This window comes from Danio rerio, chromosome 9 (assembly GCF_052040795.2).
Source record: "Danio rerio strain M-AB ecotype USA chromosome 9, GRCz13ab, whole genome shotgun sequence".
NCBI classification, from domain to species: domain Eukaryota; kingdom Metazoa; phylum Chordata; class Actinopteri; order Cypriniformes; family Danionidae; genus Danio; species Danio rerio.
Window position 1 is genome coordinate 7,751,805 of NC_141029.1, and position 21,612 is coordinate 7,773,416.

At 35.6% G+C, this 21,612-nt stretch overlaps 1 protein-coding gene across 7 annotated transcripts in view; it reads right to left on the bottom strand.

Moving 5' to 3' along the window:
• The window catches only part of bin1a (bridging integrator 1a), a 50,395-nt gene that overhangs the window by 22,216 nt on the left and 6,567 nt on the right, over nt 1–21,612 (bottom strand). For all 7 annotated transcript variants that reach the window (XR_015499064.1, XM_087267438.1, XM_087267437.1 and 4 more), the window contains exons 2-9: nt 12,904–12,984; nt 12,745–12,799; nt 12,562–12,656; nt 8,979–9,074; nt 5,661–5,768; nt 5,465–5,557; nt 3,056–3,141; nt 2,664–2,739 (exon numbers count right to left, since the gene is read on the bottom strand). Coding sequence is in view for 6 of the 7 variants with exons in the window: in XM_087267438.1 (XP_087123564.1) it covers nt 2,664–2,739; nt 3,056–3,141; nt 5,465–5,557; nt 5,661–5,768; nt 8,979–9,074; nt 12,562–12,656; nt 12,745–12,799; nt 12,904–12,984 (690 nt within the window). In the remaining variant the exon portion in view is untranslated. The remainder of the gene's footprint in view (nt 1–2,663; nt 2,740–3,055; nt 3,142–5,464; nt 5,558–5,660; nt 5,769–8,978; nt 9,075–12,561; nt 12,657–12,744; nt 12,800–12,903; nt 12,985–21,612) is intronic.

Here is a 21,612-nt window from a genome sequence, read left to right on the forward strand (position 1 = left end):
CAATGAACAACACCCATTCTTGTCTCGGGACAGTTTTGGAAAAATGTTTTGATCCATTTCAAGTGTTGATTACTGTGTACAGGAATTACAGAGGGAAATTCAATAACTTTTTAAGACTCTTTCTAAGACTTCATAGTTACTTTAAATCAGCAACATTGGCTATGTTTCCATCTAAAGTTACAAATTAAATTTATGCGCAAACCTGGATTTTTGCATAAAAGATGTACGAATAAAGCAACGCTTCCATTCAAAGATTCAAAGAGAACAAAATTGTCACTTGTTGATTAACTGGCCCCAAATATCAACAGTAAAGATGGAATTTGCTGCAGTAGGAGAAGCTGCGTCAAACTTTTCTTTATTTAATAAATGACTTGGGCCTTAGAAGACAATGCCGACACACAATGAACACAAAGTGGCATTTTAGATGCAGAGCAGAGACACTCTTAAAAGTTCTGGAGGTTATTAATAATATAATAACACTAATACTGAAATGGTTAAGGTGTTTTTAGAATTTTTATCATCACATGATCTCGTATAACAAAATTTTCACAACTTTTAATGCTCATACTGGAATTTGTTCGGTAAAAATGTTTCCATTGTAGTTTATGCGAAAAGTTTATCCCACTCAGTTATGCGCATGTCTTTTATGTGCATCTTCAAAATGTATGCGCATCATGGAGTTTCCATTTACCACTTTTTAAGTGCATCTCAAAAATGCACATAAAAATTGTTAGCCCGTTTTTCCCAGGAGTCTCCATTATTTCAGACCCATCTCCCGTATTGTTCTGTCCCCCGGAAAACTCCTCAGCTTTTTGGTACAGTCTGATCTAAAACCTGGTGCATGTTTGCGCATCAAATCCAATGCGCAACACCCCCACCCGCTCTTCAGTTTGCGCACTCAACGAACACCCCCGAACCCCACCTTTAGTTCGCACCATCCCTCTTCCGACCCCCGCATCTCCCGGATTTTTTTAATCAAATGTTGGCAAGTATGAGTTACACAGAAACATAGCTATTGGCAACATTTGAACTTACAGTATATTTACTAAATACTGTTTTTAACAAACTAATCCTAAACTAACACACAATAGTGACTTAACTAATCCAACAGCCTATTTAAAAGAAGGAATAACAGTATTGCCTTGGTTACTGCAGTAAACAAAGCAGCCTGATGTCAAATCTAGCAGGATTTCATAAATTACACAGCATCCTGATATTCTCAGATTAAATTCCTGCAAACTTTAGGATACAACTATAAGTTGTATAATCAAAAATTATATAAAATTGAATACCTTTTAAATAAATTTTAGCACTCTGTACCAGAAAAAAAATCAGTAATACTGATATATCAAATAGTATATTATTTGCTGTTGACTATTTCAATATATTTTAAATTAGTATTTATTTCTGTTATTCTAATATTAAGCACACATGCTACTTTATTATGATCAATTATTATTTATTAGATTTAATAACAATGTTTGTTTTTTTATTTAGCTTTTTTTCTTATCTGCTTAATTTTTGTGATACTTCCAAGAGTTTTTAAAGCAGCGTTTACAACATTATTTGAAGTAAAAATCACTTTCCAGCCCTTTTAATGTGTCTTTCAATAAATTAATAATAAACATGCTTTTTTTGGCAACCCAGGCTCATTCTGGAAACATAGCCCCGCAGAGGTTTCTGGAGACCGCGAAATTTGTCCCGGGAGGTACATATTTGTGCAGTTTTTGTTTTCGCGAATCCGCGAGAAGCCGCTGTGCGTTCTTTTTCGCGTCTCGAACGCCTCTTGCAATCACGCGCCGTTCGCGTCCACACTGTTCTTGCATAAAAAGCCGCCGGAGGCTGCTGTCGAGCGACCGTCTGTCCGACTGACTGAACGATTGACTGGGCAGTCGGCCATTCGGTCGATCCAGCCACCCTCCTCCTCCTTCCCTAAACCCAAGCGACGATTTACAAAAGCCGTCCAGACAAAGAAAAGCCCTCATCCAATTTTTCAGATTTCACCACATTCTTGCCCCGTTACAAACTCGTTCGCATTATTTTTTGGATTCTGTTTTTTGTCTTACCTGATTTCTCTAACCGCTCTTTCCCGGATTCGAACCCGGTTTTCGCCGCAAACAGCTCCTCCTCCTCCGGACCTCTGCTCCGCCAACGTAACACGACGAGCTAACCGGACAAGCTAGTTGCTGCGGAAAAGCCCTCCACACAGAGGAGGTGAGCCATCAGCCGGCGAGCGCAAAGAGGAGTGGCGTCACACCGCCCCATAGCGTTCGCTTGAAAAATGGAAATGCAGCCATACGTACCTCCAGCCACGTAAATCGCGGCCTTCAGACACGTCCGCGGGGCTACGTTTTCAGAAAGAGCTTGGGTTGCTTTTTGTACTTGTGAATATTTAGATTCTACAACAATATAAAACAGCACAATTGTTTTCGACATTCTTATTATTCAAAATTGCCAAATAATGCAAAAACAAAACAAACAAAAAAATTCGACAACACAGAAATACGTTTTAAAATATAACAGAAATAAGAAAAACAAAAAAAGTGATTTTAAATTGCAGTATCATTTCAAAATATAATAGTACATCAGTATGTTTTACTGTTTTTATACCAAACATAACCGTATTGCTCAGTCATTTAATGATGTTGCACTGGATTCCTTACTTTTCCCATTTCTCTGTGAAACTTTTCCTCCAGACCTGCCACACTCTGGAACGTATTCACATAAAAGCCAACACGACTGGAAGAGAACAAACATAACCTCAGTCCACAAAAAGATGACAAAAACATCTCAGTCTAACAATGGTCAAACCGCTGCTTAATCAGAATAAGCTGCAATGTAGACCACCGAGAGATGATCTGAATGACGATTCAATTGAACTAAACTGAACGAATTGAACTAAATTGAACTTTAACTCCAAACACTGCACTAAAACAGTTAACAAGAACATCATCTGTTATCATCTAACATCATCTATGTTAAGCTGCTTTGACACAATCTACATTGAAATAAAAGTTGAACGATCTGAGAAAGTGAAACAGAAATAAACCCACACCTGTTCCACAGAGATGGCAGTTCCTCCTGCAAATCTATGTTAATTTCCTCAAAGACTTTCTGTGCCCTCTCCAGCTCCTCCTCTGCCTTTAAACACAAAAAATGACATTAAAACATAATGAGAAGAATATTTTAGCTGTGGTACGGGAATACAGCTAATCAAACATGATGGACTTACTCATTCACTCCTCAATTATTTAGTGAGCTCAAACATGACTGAAATTTCATCAGAGCAAGAGCAATCCAACTGTTTGTGCTTATATACAGATGAAGTCAGAATATTAGATTATTAAAATTTCTGTTTAACGGAGAGAAGATTTTTTCAACACATTTCTAAAAATAATAGTTTGTTCAGTTGACTATCGTAAAATATATAGCTTAAAGGGGCTAATAATTTTGACCTTAAAATGGGTTTAAAAAATTTAAAACTGCTTTTATTCTAGCTGAAATAAAACAAATAAGTCTTTCTCCAGAAGACAAAATATTACCAGATATACTGTGAAAATTTCCTTGCTCTGGTAAATATAATTTGAGAAATATAAAAAAAAAAAGAAAAATTCAAAGGGGGGGCTAAAAATTCTGACTTCAACTATATATATATGTAACTCCCTACAGTGATAATTCAAAACTTGAATACCAGTGTCATTCAAACAGGCTTCATCACACATACATGGCTTTTAGACATTTTTTTTTTTGGCAAAGTGAGCCATACAGTACTCAAAACAACAAATACAATGTTATTAGTAGTAGATCATAGTTAGGTGTTTTTATGCATTTAATTGAAGAAAGAAGTTTAGCAAAATCAAAAATTGGAAATGCTTTCCAGTATTTAATTTAGATGTTTTTAATTATAATACATCAGTGCCAGACGCAAGTCAGATATTTTGTCTTAACAAAAATAAAAACTGATTTCCTTATAGTATTACTTGTTATAGTTGTTATTTTATCTTTTTTAAACAATTGTAAAGAACTTTAGGCAACAAAATTGTATTTAAATGTGCTATACTAATAATAACGTCAAACTGTTTATGTTAAGAGCTTTTTAGAAATACAATCAATGAAATATAATACGATTACCCAATAATACACGGTGGAGTAAATAAACTGACTTAATCTGACAAGATTGCTTTTTTTGCTGAAAATATTATTACATATTGTTATGGCCTGTAACAATTTATGCTTCAAGACAATATTATTAAAAGAATTAAAAATAAGGACGACTCTTGACAACAAATTTACCTACAACCTACCCTTACATTTTTCCGGTAATGTGGTTGTGTAATCCATGCTTCAGTAAGACACATTTATGTATTTATTTAAAGTACACTAACTTAATTTATTAATGAAACATATTTAAGTTTTAATTGTTTAAGGGATGCTTGCTGTGTTCTGAACTACAGCATACCCGGATTAGCTATTTCTGAGGTTACTGTAGGTCAAACTATACAAACTATGCATCTAATTTGAATTTATTGTTATGCTATATGTAGATATAAACACGTATTTTACTAGAGAAATGTCCTTTGAACACTTACTGTAGGATGTCTATCGGTGCTCTTGATCTGCTGCTTTCAGATTGTTCATTGAGCTTTTAGACTTTAGCTGCGTCCCAAATGGCACACTATACACTATGCACTCATGCACTATGTACTTATGCACTTACACACTCAACAGGATAGTATATGTATGTAGTGGCGTCCCAAATGGCACACTAATGTTTTTTTACTAAGCGGAAATTCAAACCGTTTCCCTGATGACGTTTGACGGTCGCTAAATCAGTGAAATAAATGACTGAGGTATCAAGTAATACCTGCCGCGAGTATTGCCGCATTCACCATCGGGAGGCGCTATAATCACTCTCGTAGGAGAATTTTGCTTTCACAATCCAAAATAAATGAAGTTATTCAACATGTGCGTCCGATAGCTCCGCCTCTTCCGCTACGTAAGCAAACCTGCGGTCGTTGAGTGCGTAAAGTGTCCATCATTACACACTTCATTTTAGCGGCTGAATGAGTGCATCATCCGGGTAATTAAAGTGCACTTGATATTTTTAGAGTTTTCAGTGTGAACACACTACTTACACTATTTATACTACAAAATGGCGTAGAATAGTGCACAAGTATGCGATTTGGGATGCAGCTTTAGTTTTATAGACTGATTGGAACGATTATGAATTTACAATCGTATGCATCATTATAGGGGTGGACAAATGCATATAGTTATATTATCTAATATTTAAATTACTAATATTATTAAGATATAGATCAGGGAAATAGATTTTTCACTATTAAAGAGCTGACTAGCAATCGTGTTTTGACTTCCTTCAGGGGCGATCAAGTGTTAATTACAGGGGCCAATAACCTCCCAAACCCTCCTGTAATTCGCACCATGGTTAGAGCGTGTCACTCACCTGACTCCTAGATAGGCTGGTTTGAGCCACATTATGGGCGGACAGGATCCCCTGAGCCCAGCTTGGGGCAGCCCTTTCCAGCAAAGAGGCTGGCTGCAAACAAAAGTGAGAAAGCACATGAGAAATCAAATCTATCTTCATATCCACTCACTGCAGAATCTGTTCTGTGCTGTTCGTGAAAGGCTAAGGATTGTACCTTGGTGATCTTGACCCCTTCTTTCTTCTTGCCTTTGTTTACTGCAGCAAAGTTGTGCCGTGCGCTGTCAAAGTCAACTAGCTTTCTGTCACGTTTCGCAATGCGAGCCTGAAAAGAAGTAAACAGACATTAAATATTAGGCTGCACAATATATTGCAAAATTATCGTTCCCAATAACAGCATATGCAATGTCCGTATTGCAGAGAAGTGCAAAAGTTTAGGTTAATTTTATGTGCTAGGTATTTGTATGCTGCATGCATAGATTGTTTATCTAAATCTGATCAGATTGGGACTTTACTATCTTTACAGTATCCACAACTCTCCAGTAAGTGAACCTAGAGCTGAAAATATATACTAAATCTAATAAACAAAAAAACGAAAATGACAACAGCCTATAAGAATCAGAATTTCCGCTGTTTTCAGCCATTCATGTTTTAAAGGGGACCTATTATGCAAAAATCATTTCATAATGATTTTAATCACAGCAGTTTAAATATATCCAGCTTGTAATAGTAATAATGTATTAATGTTTTATAATCACACACTGTCTGCAGAAACACTGACATTTTCCCTTTGTGCGTGTCATGCGAGAAAGCCACGCCCATTTGTGACAATCTCTCCCTCATTAGCATAGCACACTAATCTTGTTTTTAAATCTGCCACTATGCTGACACATCGGCATTTGTGGCTCCGCCCTCTTTTGAAAAGAGCACAATCTTATTTGAATTTAAAGCGACAGTCGCCAAAAATGCACAATTAGGATCAAAGCCTAAAAAGGAAAGTTTTAAAGAAATGTGAAAACTTCACACACACACTCTAGGGACATCAGAGATTTATTTTACATCTTGTAATAAAGGGCATAATAGGTGTCCTTTAAATACAGACATCTGCTCCTTGAAAAGACAAGGCAAGTTTATTTATATGGTACATATCATTCACAGTGATAATTAAAAGTGAATTACCAATTCAAAATTTTAGTATGGTGTTACATATTGAGTAACATTATTTTGGCAATGCTAGGGCGTATTGTTCCTCTGTGTGTTGTATCCTCTATTATCTGTCTCTTTCTCCCTCTCCACATGAGCGGAGATCAGGTGCAGCAGTGAAAGGGGCGGCGCCAGTTATAAAAGCACGCTGTTGCCGCTGTTCATCGAGTTCTCTTCCTGTTTCCCCTCGCTGTTGTGTGTGTGTGTGAGCAGATCGCTCTAAGTTCTCTGTGTGGCAGTGATATCTTACTGTAAACCTTTTTCCAAAGTAATCTGGTGAGATACTCTGTTAAATACGGTAATAGGACGGTAACTTGCATTAGCGGTGGATGATCGTTTATTTCCTGTCTACAACCTGGTTTCATCAAGTGAGACACTAGCTGCGTCCCAAATCGCATACTTATGCACTATTCTACGCCATTTTGTGTTATAAATAGTGTAAGTAGTGCGTTCACACTGAAAACTCTAAAAATAATTAGTGCACTTTAAATACCCGGATGATGCACTCATTCAGCCAGTCAAATGAAGTGTGTAATGATGGACACTTCACGCACTTAACGACCGCAGGTTTGCTTACGTAGCAGAAAGGGCGGAGCTATCGGACGCACATATTGGACAACTTTATTTTTGATGGTGAAAGCAAAATTCTCCTACGAGAGTGATTATAGCGCCTCCCGATGATGAATGCGGCTATACTCACAGCAGGTATTATTTGATAATTCGGTCGTTTATTTCACTGATTTGGCAACCGTCAAACGTCATCAGGGAAACGGTTTAAATTTCCGCCAAGTAAAAAAACATTAGTGTGCCATTTGCGACAACACTACATACATATACTATACAGTTGAGTGTGTAAGTGCATAAGTACATAGTGCATGAGTGCATAGTTTGCCATTTGGGAAGCAGCTTCTCTGTTAAATACGGTACTACGACGGTATTCTGTGTTAGCTGTGGCTAAATGTTTACCTACTGCTAAATGATCAAAGGAAATGCCTGTTTTCTCATGTTTAATGGATAGTTATGGAGGGTAGAATTGCTTGTTTCATTTACAGAACTTTACTTCGGTTTAGGAAAGAATTTTAATATTAGGTAGTAGGGGTGTAACGATACACTCAGCTCACGATACGATGTGTATCATGATATAATGTTCACGATTCGATATGTATCACGATATTTGGAATAAAAATTGAAAATTAAACTGAAATGCAAATTTTACCAAGTAAACTATTTTTTATGTATTTCTTTTGTTTCAACTTGTTAAACTGAACCTTCTTTAAGAAAATAAATTAAACAGGCCTGTCTCTGGAAAATAAAACAATTAAAAAACTTCTTAAAAATATTATTGAAATGACAGAGACAAAATTAAGGAACAATTTAAGTAAAGGTGCAAAAAAAATAAGCTTTCTATTCAATTAAATTTAACAGTAAGAGCTTAAGGCTTTGCTTGGTCACTTGCGTTTTTTTGTAAGTGCAAAAAAAAAATCCACATTTCCAGGTATTTAATTCATATTTAATTAAATTCATTTAGAGATATCTGTAATTACAATTGTGTCTAGTCAAAACTCATTTAGAGATATCTGCAAATATTTTTTAAATGGAAGTCAATGAAGGAATATGACTAGTCATAATATATTTGCAGATATCTCCAATCTGATTTCGTACTAGTACAATTGTAATTGCAGATATCTCTAATTGTCATTCTGACTAGTCGAATTATAATTATGACTAGGCAAAATATAATTAGAGATATTTCTAAATATATTTATGGATAGTCAGAACAAAGGTTTAAATGCTAAAACGGCTTGCCATACGCGCGCGTCTATCAGTCCGCCCTCTGTAGTAACAGCTCACGGTGAGCTCACGTCATGTGTGATTTTGCGGCGGGAACATTATATGAAGACAGAATGATATTTTAGGGTGAATTGTACCTTATAAATACAGTATGTGACTCTTTCAACACCATTAGGAGGTATCCCTGTTGCTGTGCAAAGTATGGAAATCACTGTGAAGACTTTAAAACTTAGGATGTTTGACCCAGTATACGTGTCAAAAAGCCTGTGTGTGTGTGCTTTGGGAGCAGGAACGGGGACTCCTGGTGACCTCTTTTAATAGCGGTCACCCTTAATCATATCTGCCTAGCGAGGTGTATCCGCTACGTTACATTTTTGATAAAATTGCATTTTTGCAAGTTAGTTATATCGTTATCGCAACACTCAACAACAATACTGCATATTTTCATTGTATCGTGCAGCCCTATTACAGATATTCAGAGGTAAACTAATAACTAACTAGCCTAAAAAACAACAACAACATCATTGTGAAATAGTAGTACTTTGATGTCTGGAAACTGGCCCAGGTAAGTGTCCATGGATATAAGCGCATGATCCACGAGTTTCTGATGGAAGTCTGTCCAAAGCAGGTCTGAATCCTGTTATACACACATAAAAATATAGGCATAATCAAACAATATATTTACAAAGCTATTTTAAATGCATTACACACATACTGTTTTCTATAAAGCAGATACTGAGCAACTACAGAGAAGCCGGATCCTTGGGGTTCAAAGCATATTTGGGGTATTTCTAGTATCACTGTGTGAAACTATGCTAATTCTATTTACATCTTTACACTACAAACAAAAATGTTTTTTAGTCGAAATCTTTACAATTCTTAAATCAAGAAGCATTTAAAGACTTATGTAAAATAATATTAAATAATTACAATTAAAAAGTGATAGCTTTCCTTAAAACAAGCAATGTTATCTTATTTCAAACCAAAACCAAAATGATTTTGCTTAGCCTACTGGCTAATAATATTGCTTATTTTGTTGAAAAATCATTTAATTTTGACGCACTATTTCTAAAAAACAAAACAATACTTTACATGTGTCTGGAAATTGCTGCTTGATTTAAGGATTTTTAGATATCTGGACTAGAAACAAGACATTGTTGCAGTGTAATACTCTATCTATGGAGATGTACGTGTCTAAAACTAAATTATAATCATAGCCCCTTGAATTACCTCCTATCTGTTTCCCCACTCCTAACATTCCTTTCGAAGAAAGCAGAAATCAAGTTAAAAACTGGACATGCACATGCAGAACGCATCAACAATCACACACGATTACACACAATGATCTAAATCAAATCAGTGTTTTATGTTTTGTCCAAACTGTATTGTATCTGCTTCTTAAGTCGCGATATATCAAACACTGTTTTCAGGTCTCAGCAGCTACTCACTTGAATTGCAAAAAAATTCATTTATGACCACACATAAAAGTGAACTGTATATAAAATCATGGTGAATACAACAATCTCTGGGCTTGCTGCATCACAGACGTCAATATTTTAACAATTTATTTCAAGAAATAATCACTTTCTGGCCATCTGATAATAGGCATGGTTATATAAAATGTGATCATGATTTTCAATATTACATCCCCGTGTAAACGTTTATTATTCGCATTTGTTGAGTCAACCCATTACGGTTTGATAGAGCACTTGGACCCGGAAGCCGTTTTTGCATGATATCACACTTAACAAGCGGACACTATCTTATAAAGGTATGAAGTAAACAAAAAAAATAAATAAATACAGCAAGGACATGTTAAATTCAAGTGTTTTTAATATTGATGATAATAATAATAATAATAATATTAATAATAATAATAATAATAAATAATAATAATAATTCATTTAGTTTCTTTTCAGCTTAGTCCCTTTATTAATCCAGGGTCACCGCAGCGGAATGAACCACCAACTTACCCAGGACACGTTTTACGCAGCGGATGCCCTTCCAGCTGCAACCCATCTCTGGGAAACAATTTTCGCTTTGGGCTGAATACTAGTGTTTTACAAAATAAATAGAGAAATATTATGTAAGTATGTAATATAAATTAGAGTAATATTAAATTCACAAGAGGAGCTATTAATGTATTTGTATATATATATATATATATATGTGTGTGTGTGTATATTATATACACAGTGAATCTGGAAAGTATTCATAGCGGTTCACTTTTTCCACATTTTTTTATGTTACAGCCTTATTCCAAAATGGAACGTTGGAGCTCTGACAGAGTGACCATCGGGTTACTTATCACCTCCCTGATTGAGGCTCCTCTCCCCCCGATTACTCAGCTTAGATGGCCGGCCAGCTCTAGGAAGAGTCCTTGTGGTTCCAAACAACTTACAGATGATGGAAGCCACTGTGCTCACTGGAAGTTTTAGAGCAGCAGAAATTTATCTGTAAACTTCCTCAGCCTTGTGCCTCAAGACAATCCTGCCTCGGAGGTCTACAGACAATTCCTTTGGCCTCTATTTTGACGGTCCATGCGCAGAGCGCAAAACGCAGGGCACAAGCGCTTTCAGGACGCGTTTTTGCTAATTTAAGGATGGGAAATCTGCCTTGCGCCGTGGTGCATGGTCTAAAAGGGTTGAGTTTATTTTCTTAATGAGTTATAGGTGTGTTTTGAGAATAAACCAATTAAAGTCTCATCTCCCATTCCCTTTAAGAGTCATCTGCATCGCGCCATAAACGCATTCGCTATTTACAGGACGTAAAGTAAGTCTAAGTGGAAAAAATTTGCATTTCACAAGCAAACAGTTAACAGTTGACAGTTTTTTAACAGAAAACTGTTAAACAGAGCATCTACTGCGTGAGAATGAGAGATAATGGATCTACTTTCACATTCGCTCTTGGATAGGGAAACCTTTACGCACAGACATCAATTAGTCTATAAATTAATACTATTGTTTGTTAAGTGCAAATACTTGTTTCAAAGCTATTTCTAAATTCAGTTCTAATTTCCAGCAAACGAATAAATGAATAATAACAACAAAATGTGCTCAAAATCCTGAGTTATATCCTAAAACACATGCTGTGCCCCATATGGTCTAAAACCTGACAGGTGGACAAATCTAAGCTTGTTTTTAATAAAACAAAAATATATATGATATAATAAATAATACTGCTAATAATAATAACATTGTACAAAAGCAAACTGTTATGAATGAACTGAAAAAGCCTCCCGAGATGAAGAAGACATAAAAGCAGTGATTTTTCATATTTATGTAGGCTAGAAAATAATATGTTTTGTAATATTTTAATCCTTTATATTTATATTCTATATCTATTCTTATTATATCCTATATATATATCCTAAATATTTAAATTTTTTCATATGTAAAGATATTTGCCTATTGCTCTCTTGTGCGTATTAAGCAGTGCGTAAGCGAGGCGCAACTCTGCGCCGGAGTTTAGACCGGGTTAGTTTTGGTCTAATGAAAAATCAATTATAGCTTCTCAAAATAGCAACGCGCCAGCGGTCCGCCTCAGAACGCCTTCCTTTTTAGACCAGAACGCCTATGGGCGCACAAATGAGCGCTAATGCATTTGCTATTTAAACAGTGTAGCGCAACGCCTCAAAACGACTCTTGCAGCAAGCTGAAACTACCAAAAGACTATTGCGCCGCGCCTTGCGCCACACTGCGCCGGGTGTATGATAGGGCCCTGTGTCTTCATGCTTGGTTTGTGCTTTGACATGCACTGTCAACCCTGGGACCTTATATAGACAGGTGTATGCCTTTTCAAATCATGCCCAATCAACTGAATTGACCACAGCTGAACTCCTGTTAAGCTGCTGAAACATCTCAAGAATGATCAATGGAAATAGAATATACCTGCATTTATTTTTAATAAATTTCCAACAATTTCAAAAACTCTTTTTTCACATTGTCATTTTGGGGTATTGTGTGTACAATTTTGAGGAAATAAATGAATTTAATTCATTTTGGAATAAGGCTGTAACATAAAAAATGTAGAAAAAGTGAAGCGCTATGAATACTTTCCTGATGTCCTATATATATACAATGAAAGACATTTTATTGACAATGATATTAAAATAAAACAATAACCTCTACAACTGCGTCCATTTTCTTTCTGCCGTACCACTCTGTCTCATACATGTCATCCAGGCACTCGTACAGACGTCTAGAAGACTCGTGCATGGCTGAGGGGAAGCCAAAAGCATCAGCAAGACTAAGAAATCAACACATTTCATTTCATGTCGCAGGTGTGTAATTTCATCATAATCGTACCTTTCACAGCAGTCAAATAGGCCCGAAGGTCTTTCTGCAGTTTGGTACCTTCCACCTATTTGAGCACAGGACAAAACTAAGACAGAGATACACAGGCCAAAGCCACAATACCTGATGGACGTTTGAAGAAATACCGTGTACAGTCAGAAAGCCACTCACCAACTGTTTATTAAAGTTGATCACGCCCTCTTCAAACGCCAGATCTTTAGTCTCATCTGCCTTTCCAAGCTTTTGCATAACCTGCCAGAAGATGATGATGGTGATATTATTGACAACGCAATCCTCTGGTCGTAGTTATTTTAATTTGTTTAATCATTAATTAGCATGATTAATGTTTTCCAATGATATCCCATTTTCATGCAATAACTGCTGAAGCTTTAATTGTGATACAATATTATCACGATACTGACCTAAGCTAAAATAATAAGGCTATGATATAATAACAAAAAAAGAACTCAACGTTTTGCTTTATAATATAAAAATGTTTAAAATAAATATTTAAAAATACAACTAAACTGGTTATTTGCTTTATTAAATATTACATTTATGCACTCATTTCTCCACTCATAGTCCCTTTATTCATCAGGGGTCACCACAGTGGAAGGAACCGCCACATTTTACAACATATGTTTTACACAGCGGATGCCCAGTACTGGGGAACATTCATACACACTCTGCAACAAGAATCAGTCCAAGGCACTCGAGTAAAGTGAAAAAATTAAAAAGCCTTTATTCACATGGCTAGATCTCTAAAAACCAACGCGTTTCGGCAGAAGTCTGCCTTCATCAGGGTAACAGTGATCAGGTGCGTCTAGAGTCTCTTTTGAGTACTACGGTCACATGACTCATTTAAACATCTCAAATGGCACTCAAATAATTTAACAAGCAAACTCTACTACCATCATAAATTCGGCATAGATACACAAACACCCACTTGCATATGTGGGAAAAGAGAGAGAGAGAGAGAAGAAAAAAGAATATATATATATATATACATACATACACATATACGTATATATACATACACATATACATATACATATATATACATATATATATATACATACATACATACATACATACATACACATACATGTATACAATATATACACATACATGGAAAATACATACATACATATAAACACATACATCAATGTATAATGACGATCTGTAAAGCATCTATAGAAAAACTCATTTAATCATTCATTTTCTTATCGGCTTAGTCCCCTCATTAATCCGGGGTCGCCACAGCGGAACGAACCGCCAACCAGCTACTTTCTACGCAGCGGATACCCATCCAGCCGCAACCCATTTCTGGGAAACTATAGAAAAACTGTTTTACAAAAAAGAAGAGAAATCTAATTCACCATTCAAACCTGGAAATCTGGTTGCTTTTAATGTATATATCCAAAAAGTCTCTCTCTGTTTTAATCTTTTTATCCTGTCTCCTCCTCTTGTAGAATTATAAATATGTTCAATGCCAACTATTTTTAATGAACTTGGATTGCCATGACCTTGATTTTTATAATGTAGAGCCATAGGATATTGTGGATTACAAGTACGTATCGCATATTTATGCTCCGCTAATCTCAACTTTAGTTTTCTCTTAGTCATTCCTACATAAAAACAACCACAAGGACATTCCAGTCGATAAACAACAAAAGTAGTATTGCAATTGATAAATGAATTGATCTTAAATTCACGGCCCGAAGAAGGATCTCTAAACATGTTCGTCTTGAGCATGTTTTCACAATGGTTGCAATTACCACATCTGTAGTTCCCTGTTGTTTGATTTAACCATGTGTTAGTTTTCTTAGAGGAAAGATGGCTTCTCACAAGTTTATCTTGGATAGTTGGAGCTTTTCGAAAGACTACAGAGGGGGATACAGGTAAAATTTCCCTAAGATGGGGGTCACTCATCAAAATATTCCAATTATTTTTTATAATTCTCTTTATTGTATTTGCCTCAGTACTGTATTGTGTCACGAAATAAACAGAACTTTCTGACTGGTTTAATCTGGGTCTTTTTATTAACAATTCATCTCTGTTGCTATCTTTTGCTTTATTATAAGATTTATAAATTACTCTATTTTTATAACCCCGTTGTTTGAATCTGTGAACCATGTCTTGTGATTTGATCTCAAAATCTTCTTCTTTGTCGCAAATTCTTTTCAATCTCTGAAATTGTCCAAAAGGAATATTTTCGATCAGCCATGGAGGATGGAAACTATCTGCTCTCAGGATTGTATTTCTATCTGTTTCTTTTCTAAAAATGGTGGTATGTAATTTTCCTGTAGTGTCTTTAAAAATGTTTAAGTCCAAAAAATGTATTTGAGTGAATGAAAAATCCAAGCTGAATCTCAGATTTGCGTTAGTATTATTTAAAAAAGCATGAAATTGCCTCAAATCTGCCTCCAATCCAGACCATATCAGAATAACATCATCTATATATCTACCCCACCACACAATGCTACTCAAATAAGGATTTGATTCAGAATATACAAATCTCTCTTCCCATAATCCCAAAAATAGATTTGCATAATTTGGGGCAAAACAAGCTCCCATAGCTGTTCCCTTTATCTGTTTATAAAGTTGATCTTGAAACAAGAAAACATTATTCTTCAATGTCCATTCAGCCAACTGTACAATAAAACATGTTGGTGGTTTTTTTGGCGATGGTCTCTTTTCTAGATAGTATAACAATGCTTCTAGACCTTCTCTATGATCTATATTTGTATATAATGATTCAACATCCATAGTTGCCAGTATACAGGTTTTATCACATTGCATATTTTTAATCGTATTTAATACTTGAGTCGTGTCCTGAATGTAAGAGGGCAGATCTTTAACAATAGGTTTTATAAAATAGTCCACAAATTTTGAGGCAGGTTCTGTGATCGATTCATTCCCACTAATTATAGGTCGGCCGGGTGGATTTTCTAAATTCTTATGTATTTTAGGCAGCATATAGAAAGTAGGGATTCTAGGTTCTTTTGACCACAAAAACTCAAACTCATTCTGTGTAATCCATTCTTCGGTTTTAGCAAAAGTCAGTATTTCCATCAGTTCCGTTTTTATCTTTTCTGCCGGATCAAATTTCAAAGGTTGATAATACTCACAGTTCTGTAGTTGTCGTAAGGCTTCTTTGATATAATCATCTCTGCCCCATACCACAACGGCACCACCTTTGTCCGCTCTTTTAATAATAAGATTGTCATTAGTTGATAACCAGTCCAAAGCGTTAACCTCGTCTTTTGAAAGATTAAAATGTTTTTTCTTTTTTGAGGCAAAAATATTATCCATTTCATAGGAGACTTTCTTGTAGAACGAGTTCAACGTCGGGTTGGAGACACATGGAATAAACGTAGATTTGGGCTTAAAGATTGTCTTTTTTTCTTCATAGGTGCGCGCTTCTGCCGTAGAGGTGTGATACCAAACCTTTAATTGTAGATTACGATGAAATTTAAACAAGTCCACTTTGGTCTGAAATTCGTTCGCTGTATTTACCGGGGAGTATGTTAAGCCTTTTGATAGAACTGATGTACAACTTGTCGATAGGGATATATTGGAGATATTTATCACCTCATCTCCTTTGTTCGGCTCCGTGTGTATCTGCCCTGGATCTGGGATCTTGGTCGATCTCTTTCTCCCTCGTCTCGTTTTTCGCTTGCCGGTTTTCCAAACCTTTGGTATGTTCTTGATTTGTTTCCTAAAAAATCTCTTCTAGGTGACTTCTCCAATGTCGACTGATCATCATCACTACTTGGTAGATTAAAGGACACAGATCTCCTTCTCTGATAATGGTTTCTTTCATTTCTCTGAGGCCACAAATACACCTTATTCTCTTTATAATCTGATTCATCTCTTCCAAATTTCAGCAATTTATCCTGTTTAAGTTTTTTCGAGAGTGCCTCCAAATCCACTCTCAATTTCTCCTCAAACTGTAGATATTCTTGTTCTTTTATTGCAATTTCTTCTTTAATTCTTGTAATTTGGTTTTGGGTTTCAATCTTCTGTTTTTTCGCTTCTTCAATCAATAATAGAATCAAATCAAGGGAGCATTTGTTTAAAATTGCTTCCCATTTTTGTTTAAAGTCAGTGTCTTCATATCCAAACGAAGGAAATTTTTTAATCCTTAATCCTCTGGGAATCATATTCTCCCTCCAATAATCAGATAACGTCACCATATGTAGATGTAGTTTGAGTTCTTTCTCCGACTGTTTTTTAAGATCATTATACATTTTTTTGAAGTCTAAATGTTGTGCTACTGACTCTGAATTCAACAAGGTGTCCGCCACAATGATCTTCTCACCTTCCTCTTTGGAATAGGAAAAATATCCAGATGCCATGTTCTCAAAGTAGTCAAATACTTCCCCGATTACGTCTCAAGACGGAGCAGCTTTTAGATGGAACGATCCCTCTGCGTCCTTGTATACTTCAGAAAAAACAAAACAAAAAGCGCTCTGGGGTAAGTTCAAATGTAAGGTCGGTGCTCTTTGGGTAAGGGATTCATCAAATCTGCAACAAGAATCAGTCCAAGGCACTCGAGTAAAGTGAAAAAATTAAAAAGCCTTTATTCACATGGCTAGATCTCTAAAAACCAACGCGTTTCGGCAGAAGTCTGCCTTCATCAGGGTAACAGTGATCAGGTGCGTCTAGAGTCTCTTTTGAGTACTACGGTCACATGACTCATTTAAACATCTCAAATGGCACTCAAATAATTTAACAAGCAAACTCTACTACCATCATAAATTCGGCATAGATACACAAACACCCACTTGCATATGTGGGAAAAGAGAGAGAGAGAGAGAAGAAAAAAGAATATATATATATATATATACATACATACACATATACGTATATATACATACACATATACATATACATATATATACATATATATATATACATACATACATACATACATACATACACATACATGTATACAATATATACACATACATGGAAAATACATACATACATATAAACACATACATCAATGTATAATGACGATCTGTAAAGCATCTATAGAAAAACTCATTTAATCATTCATTTTCTTATCGGCTTAGTCCCCTCATTAATCCGGGGTCGCCACAGCGGAACGAACCGCCAACCAGCTACTTTCTACGCAGCGGATACCCATCCAGCCGCAACCCATTTCTGGGAAACTATAGAAAAACTGTTTTACAAAAAAGAAGAGAAATCTAATTCACCATTCAAACCTGGAAATCTGGTTGCTTTTAATGTATATATCCAAAAAGTCTCTCTCTGTTTTAATCTTTTTATCCTGTCTCCTCCTCTTGTAGAATTATAAATATGTTCAATGCCAACTATTTTTAATGAACTTGGATTGCCATGACCTTGATTTTTATAATGTAGAGCCATAGGATATTGTGGATTACAAGTACGTATCGCATATTTATGCTCCGCTAATCTCAACTTTAGTTTTCTCTTAGTCATTCCTACATAAAAACAACCACAAGGACATTCCAGTCGATAAACAACAAAAGTAGTATTGCAATTGATAAATGAATTGATCTTAAATTCACGGCCCGAAGAAGGATCTCTAAACATGTTCGTCTTGAGCATGTTTTCACAATGGTTGCAATTACCACATCTGTAGTTCCCTGTTGTTTGATTTAACCATGTGTTAGTTTTCTTAGAGGAAAGATGGCTTCTCACAAGTTTATCTTGGATAGTTGGAGCTTTTCGAAAGACTACAGAGGGGGATACAGGTAAAATTTCCCTAAGATGGGGGTCACTCATCAAAATATTCCAATTATTTTTTATAATTCTCTTTATTGTATTTGCCTCAGTACTGTATTGTGTCACGAAATAAACAGAACTTTCTGACTGGTTTAATCTGGGTCTTTTTATTAACAATTCATCTCTGTTGCTATCTTTTGCTTTATTATAAGATTTATAAATTACTCTATTTTTATAACCCCGTTGTTTGAATCTGTGAACCATGTCTTGTGATTTGATCTCAAAATCTTCTTCTTTGTCGCAAATTCTTTTCAATCTCTGAAATTGTCCAAAAGGAATATTTTCGATCAGCCATGGAGGATGGAAACTATCTGCTCTCAGGATTGTATTTCTATCTGTTTCTTTTCTAAAAATGGTGGTATGTAATTTTCCTGTAGTGTCTTTAAAAATGTTTAAGTCCAAAAAATGTATTTGAGTGAATGAAAAATCCAAGCTGAATCTCAGATTTGCGTTAGTATTATTTAAAAAAGCATGAAATTGCCTCAAATCTGCCTCCAATCCAGACCATATCAGAATAACATCATCTATATATCTACCCCACCACACAATGCTACTCAAATAAGGATTTGATTCAGAATATACAAATCTCTCTTCCCATAATCCCAAAAATAGATTTGCATAATTTGGGGCAAAACAAGCTCCCATAGCTGTTCCCTTTATCTGTTTATAAAGTTGATCTTGAAACAAGAAAACATTATTCTTCAATGTCCATTCAGCCAACTGTACAATAAAACATGTTGGTGGTTTTTTTGGCGATGGTCTCTTTTCTAGATAGTATAACAATGCTTCTAGACCTTCTCTATGATCTATATTTGTATATAATGATTCAACATCCATAGTTGCCAGTATACAGGTTTTATCACATTGCATATTTTTAATCGTATTTAATACTTGAGTCGTGTCCTGAATGTAAGAGGGCAGATCTTTAACAATAGGTTTTATAAAATAGTCCACAAATTTTGAGGCAGGTTCTGTGATCGATTCATTCCCACTAATTATAGGTCGGCCGGGTGGATTTTCTAAATTCTTATGTATTTTAGGCAGCATATAGAAAGTAGGGATTCTAGGTTCTTTTGACCACAAAAACTCAAACTCATTCTGTGTAATCCATTCTTCGGTTTTAGCAAAAGTCAGTATTTCCATCAGTTCCGTTTTTATCTTTTCTGCCGGATCAAATTTCAAAGGTTGATAATACTCACAGTTCTGTAGTTGTCGTAAGGCTTCTTTGATATAATCATCTCTGCCCCATACCACAACGGCACCACCTTTGTCCGCTCTTTTAATAATAAGATTGTCATTAGTTGATAACCAGTCCAAAGCGTTAACCTCGTCTTTTGAAAGATTAAAATGTTTTTTCTTTTTTGAGGCAAAAATATTATCCATTTCATAGGAGACTTTCTTGTAGAACGAGTTCAACGTCGGGTTGGAGACACATGGAATAAACGTAGATTTGGGCTTAAAGATTGTCTTTTTTTCTTCATAGGTGCGCGCTTCTGCCGTAGAGGTGTGATACCAAACCTTTAATTGTAGATTACGATGAAATTTAAACAAGTCCACTTTGGTCTGAAATTCGTTCGCTGTATTTACCGGGGAGTATGTTAAGCCTTTTGATAGAACTGATGTACAACTTGTCGATAGGGATATATTGGAGATATTTATCACCTCATCTCCTTTGTTCGGCTCCGTGTGTATCTGCCCTGGATCTGGGATCTTGGTCGATCTCTTTCTCCCTCGTCTCGTTTTTCGCTTGCCGGTTTTCCAAACCTTTGGTATGTTCTTGATTTGTTTCCTAAAAAATCTCTTCTAGGTGACTTCTCCAATGTCGACTGATCATCATCACTACTTGGTAGATTAAAGGACACAGATCTCCTTCTCTGATAATGGTTTCTTTCATTTCTCTGAGGCCACAAATACACCTTATTCTCTTTATAATCTGATTCATCTCTTCCAAATTTCAGCAATTTATCCTGTTTAAGTTTTTTCGAGAGTGCCTCCAAATCCACTCTCAATTTCTCCTCAAACTGTAGATATTCTTGTTCTTTTATTGCAATTTCTTCTTTAATTCTTGTAATTTGGTTTTGGGTTTCAATCTTCTGTTTTTTCGCTTCTTCAATCAATAATAGAATCAAATCAAGGGAGCATTTGTTTAAAATTGCTTCCCATTTTTGTTTAAAGTCAGTGTCTTCATATCCAAACGAAGGAAATTTTTTAATCCTTAATCCTCTGGGAATCATATTCTCCCTCCAATAATCAGATAACGTCACCATATGTAGATGTAGTTTGAGTTCTTTCTCCGACTGTTTTTTAAGATCATTATACATTTTTTTGAAGTCTAAATGTTGTGCTACTGACTCTGAATTCAACAAGGTGTCCGCCACAATGATCTTCTCACCTTCCTCTTTGGAATAGGAAAAATATCCAGATGCCATGTTCTCAAAGTAGTCAAATACTTCCCCGATTACGTCTCAAGACGGAGCAGCTTTTAGATGGAACGATCCCTCTGCGTCCTTGTATACTTCAGAAAAAACAAAACAAAAAGCGCTCTGGGGTAAGTTCAAATGTAAGGTCGGTGCTCTTTGGGTAAGGGATTCATCAAATCTGCAACAAGAATCAGTCCAAGGCACTCGAGTAAAGTGAAAAAATTAAAAAGCCTTTATTCACATGGCTAGATCTCTAAAAACCAACGCGTTTCGGCAGAAGTCTGCCTTCATCAGGGTAACAGTGATCAGGTGCGTCTAGAGTCTCTTTTGAGTACTACGGTCACATGACTCATTTAAACATCTCAAATGGCACTCAAATAATTTAACAAGCAAACTCTACTACCATCATAAATTCGGCATAGATACACAAACACCCACTTGCATATGTGGGAAAAGAGAGAGAGAGAGAGAAGAAAAAAGAATATATATATATATATATACATACATACACATATACGTATATATACATACACATATACATATACATATATATACATATATATATATACATACATACATACATACATACATACACATACATGTATACAATATATACACATACATGGAAAATACATACATACATATAAACACATACATCAATGTATAATGACGATCTGTAAAG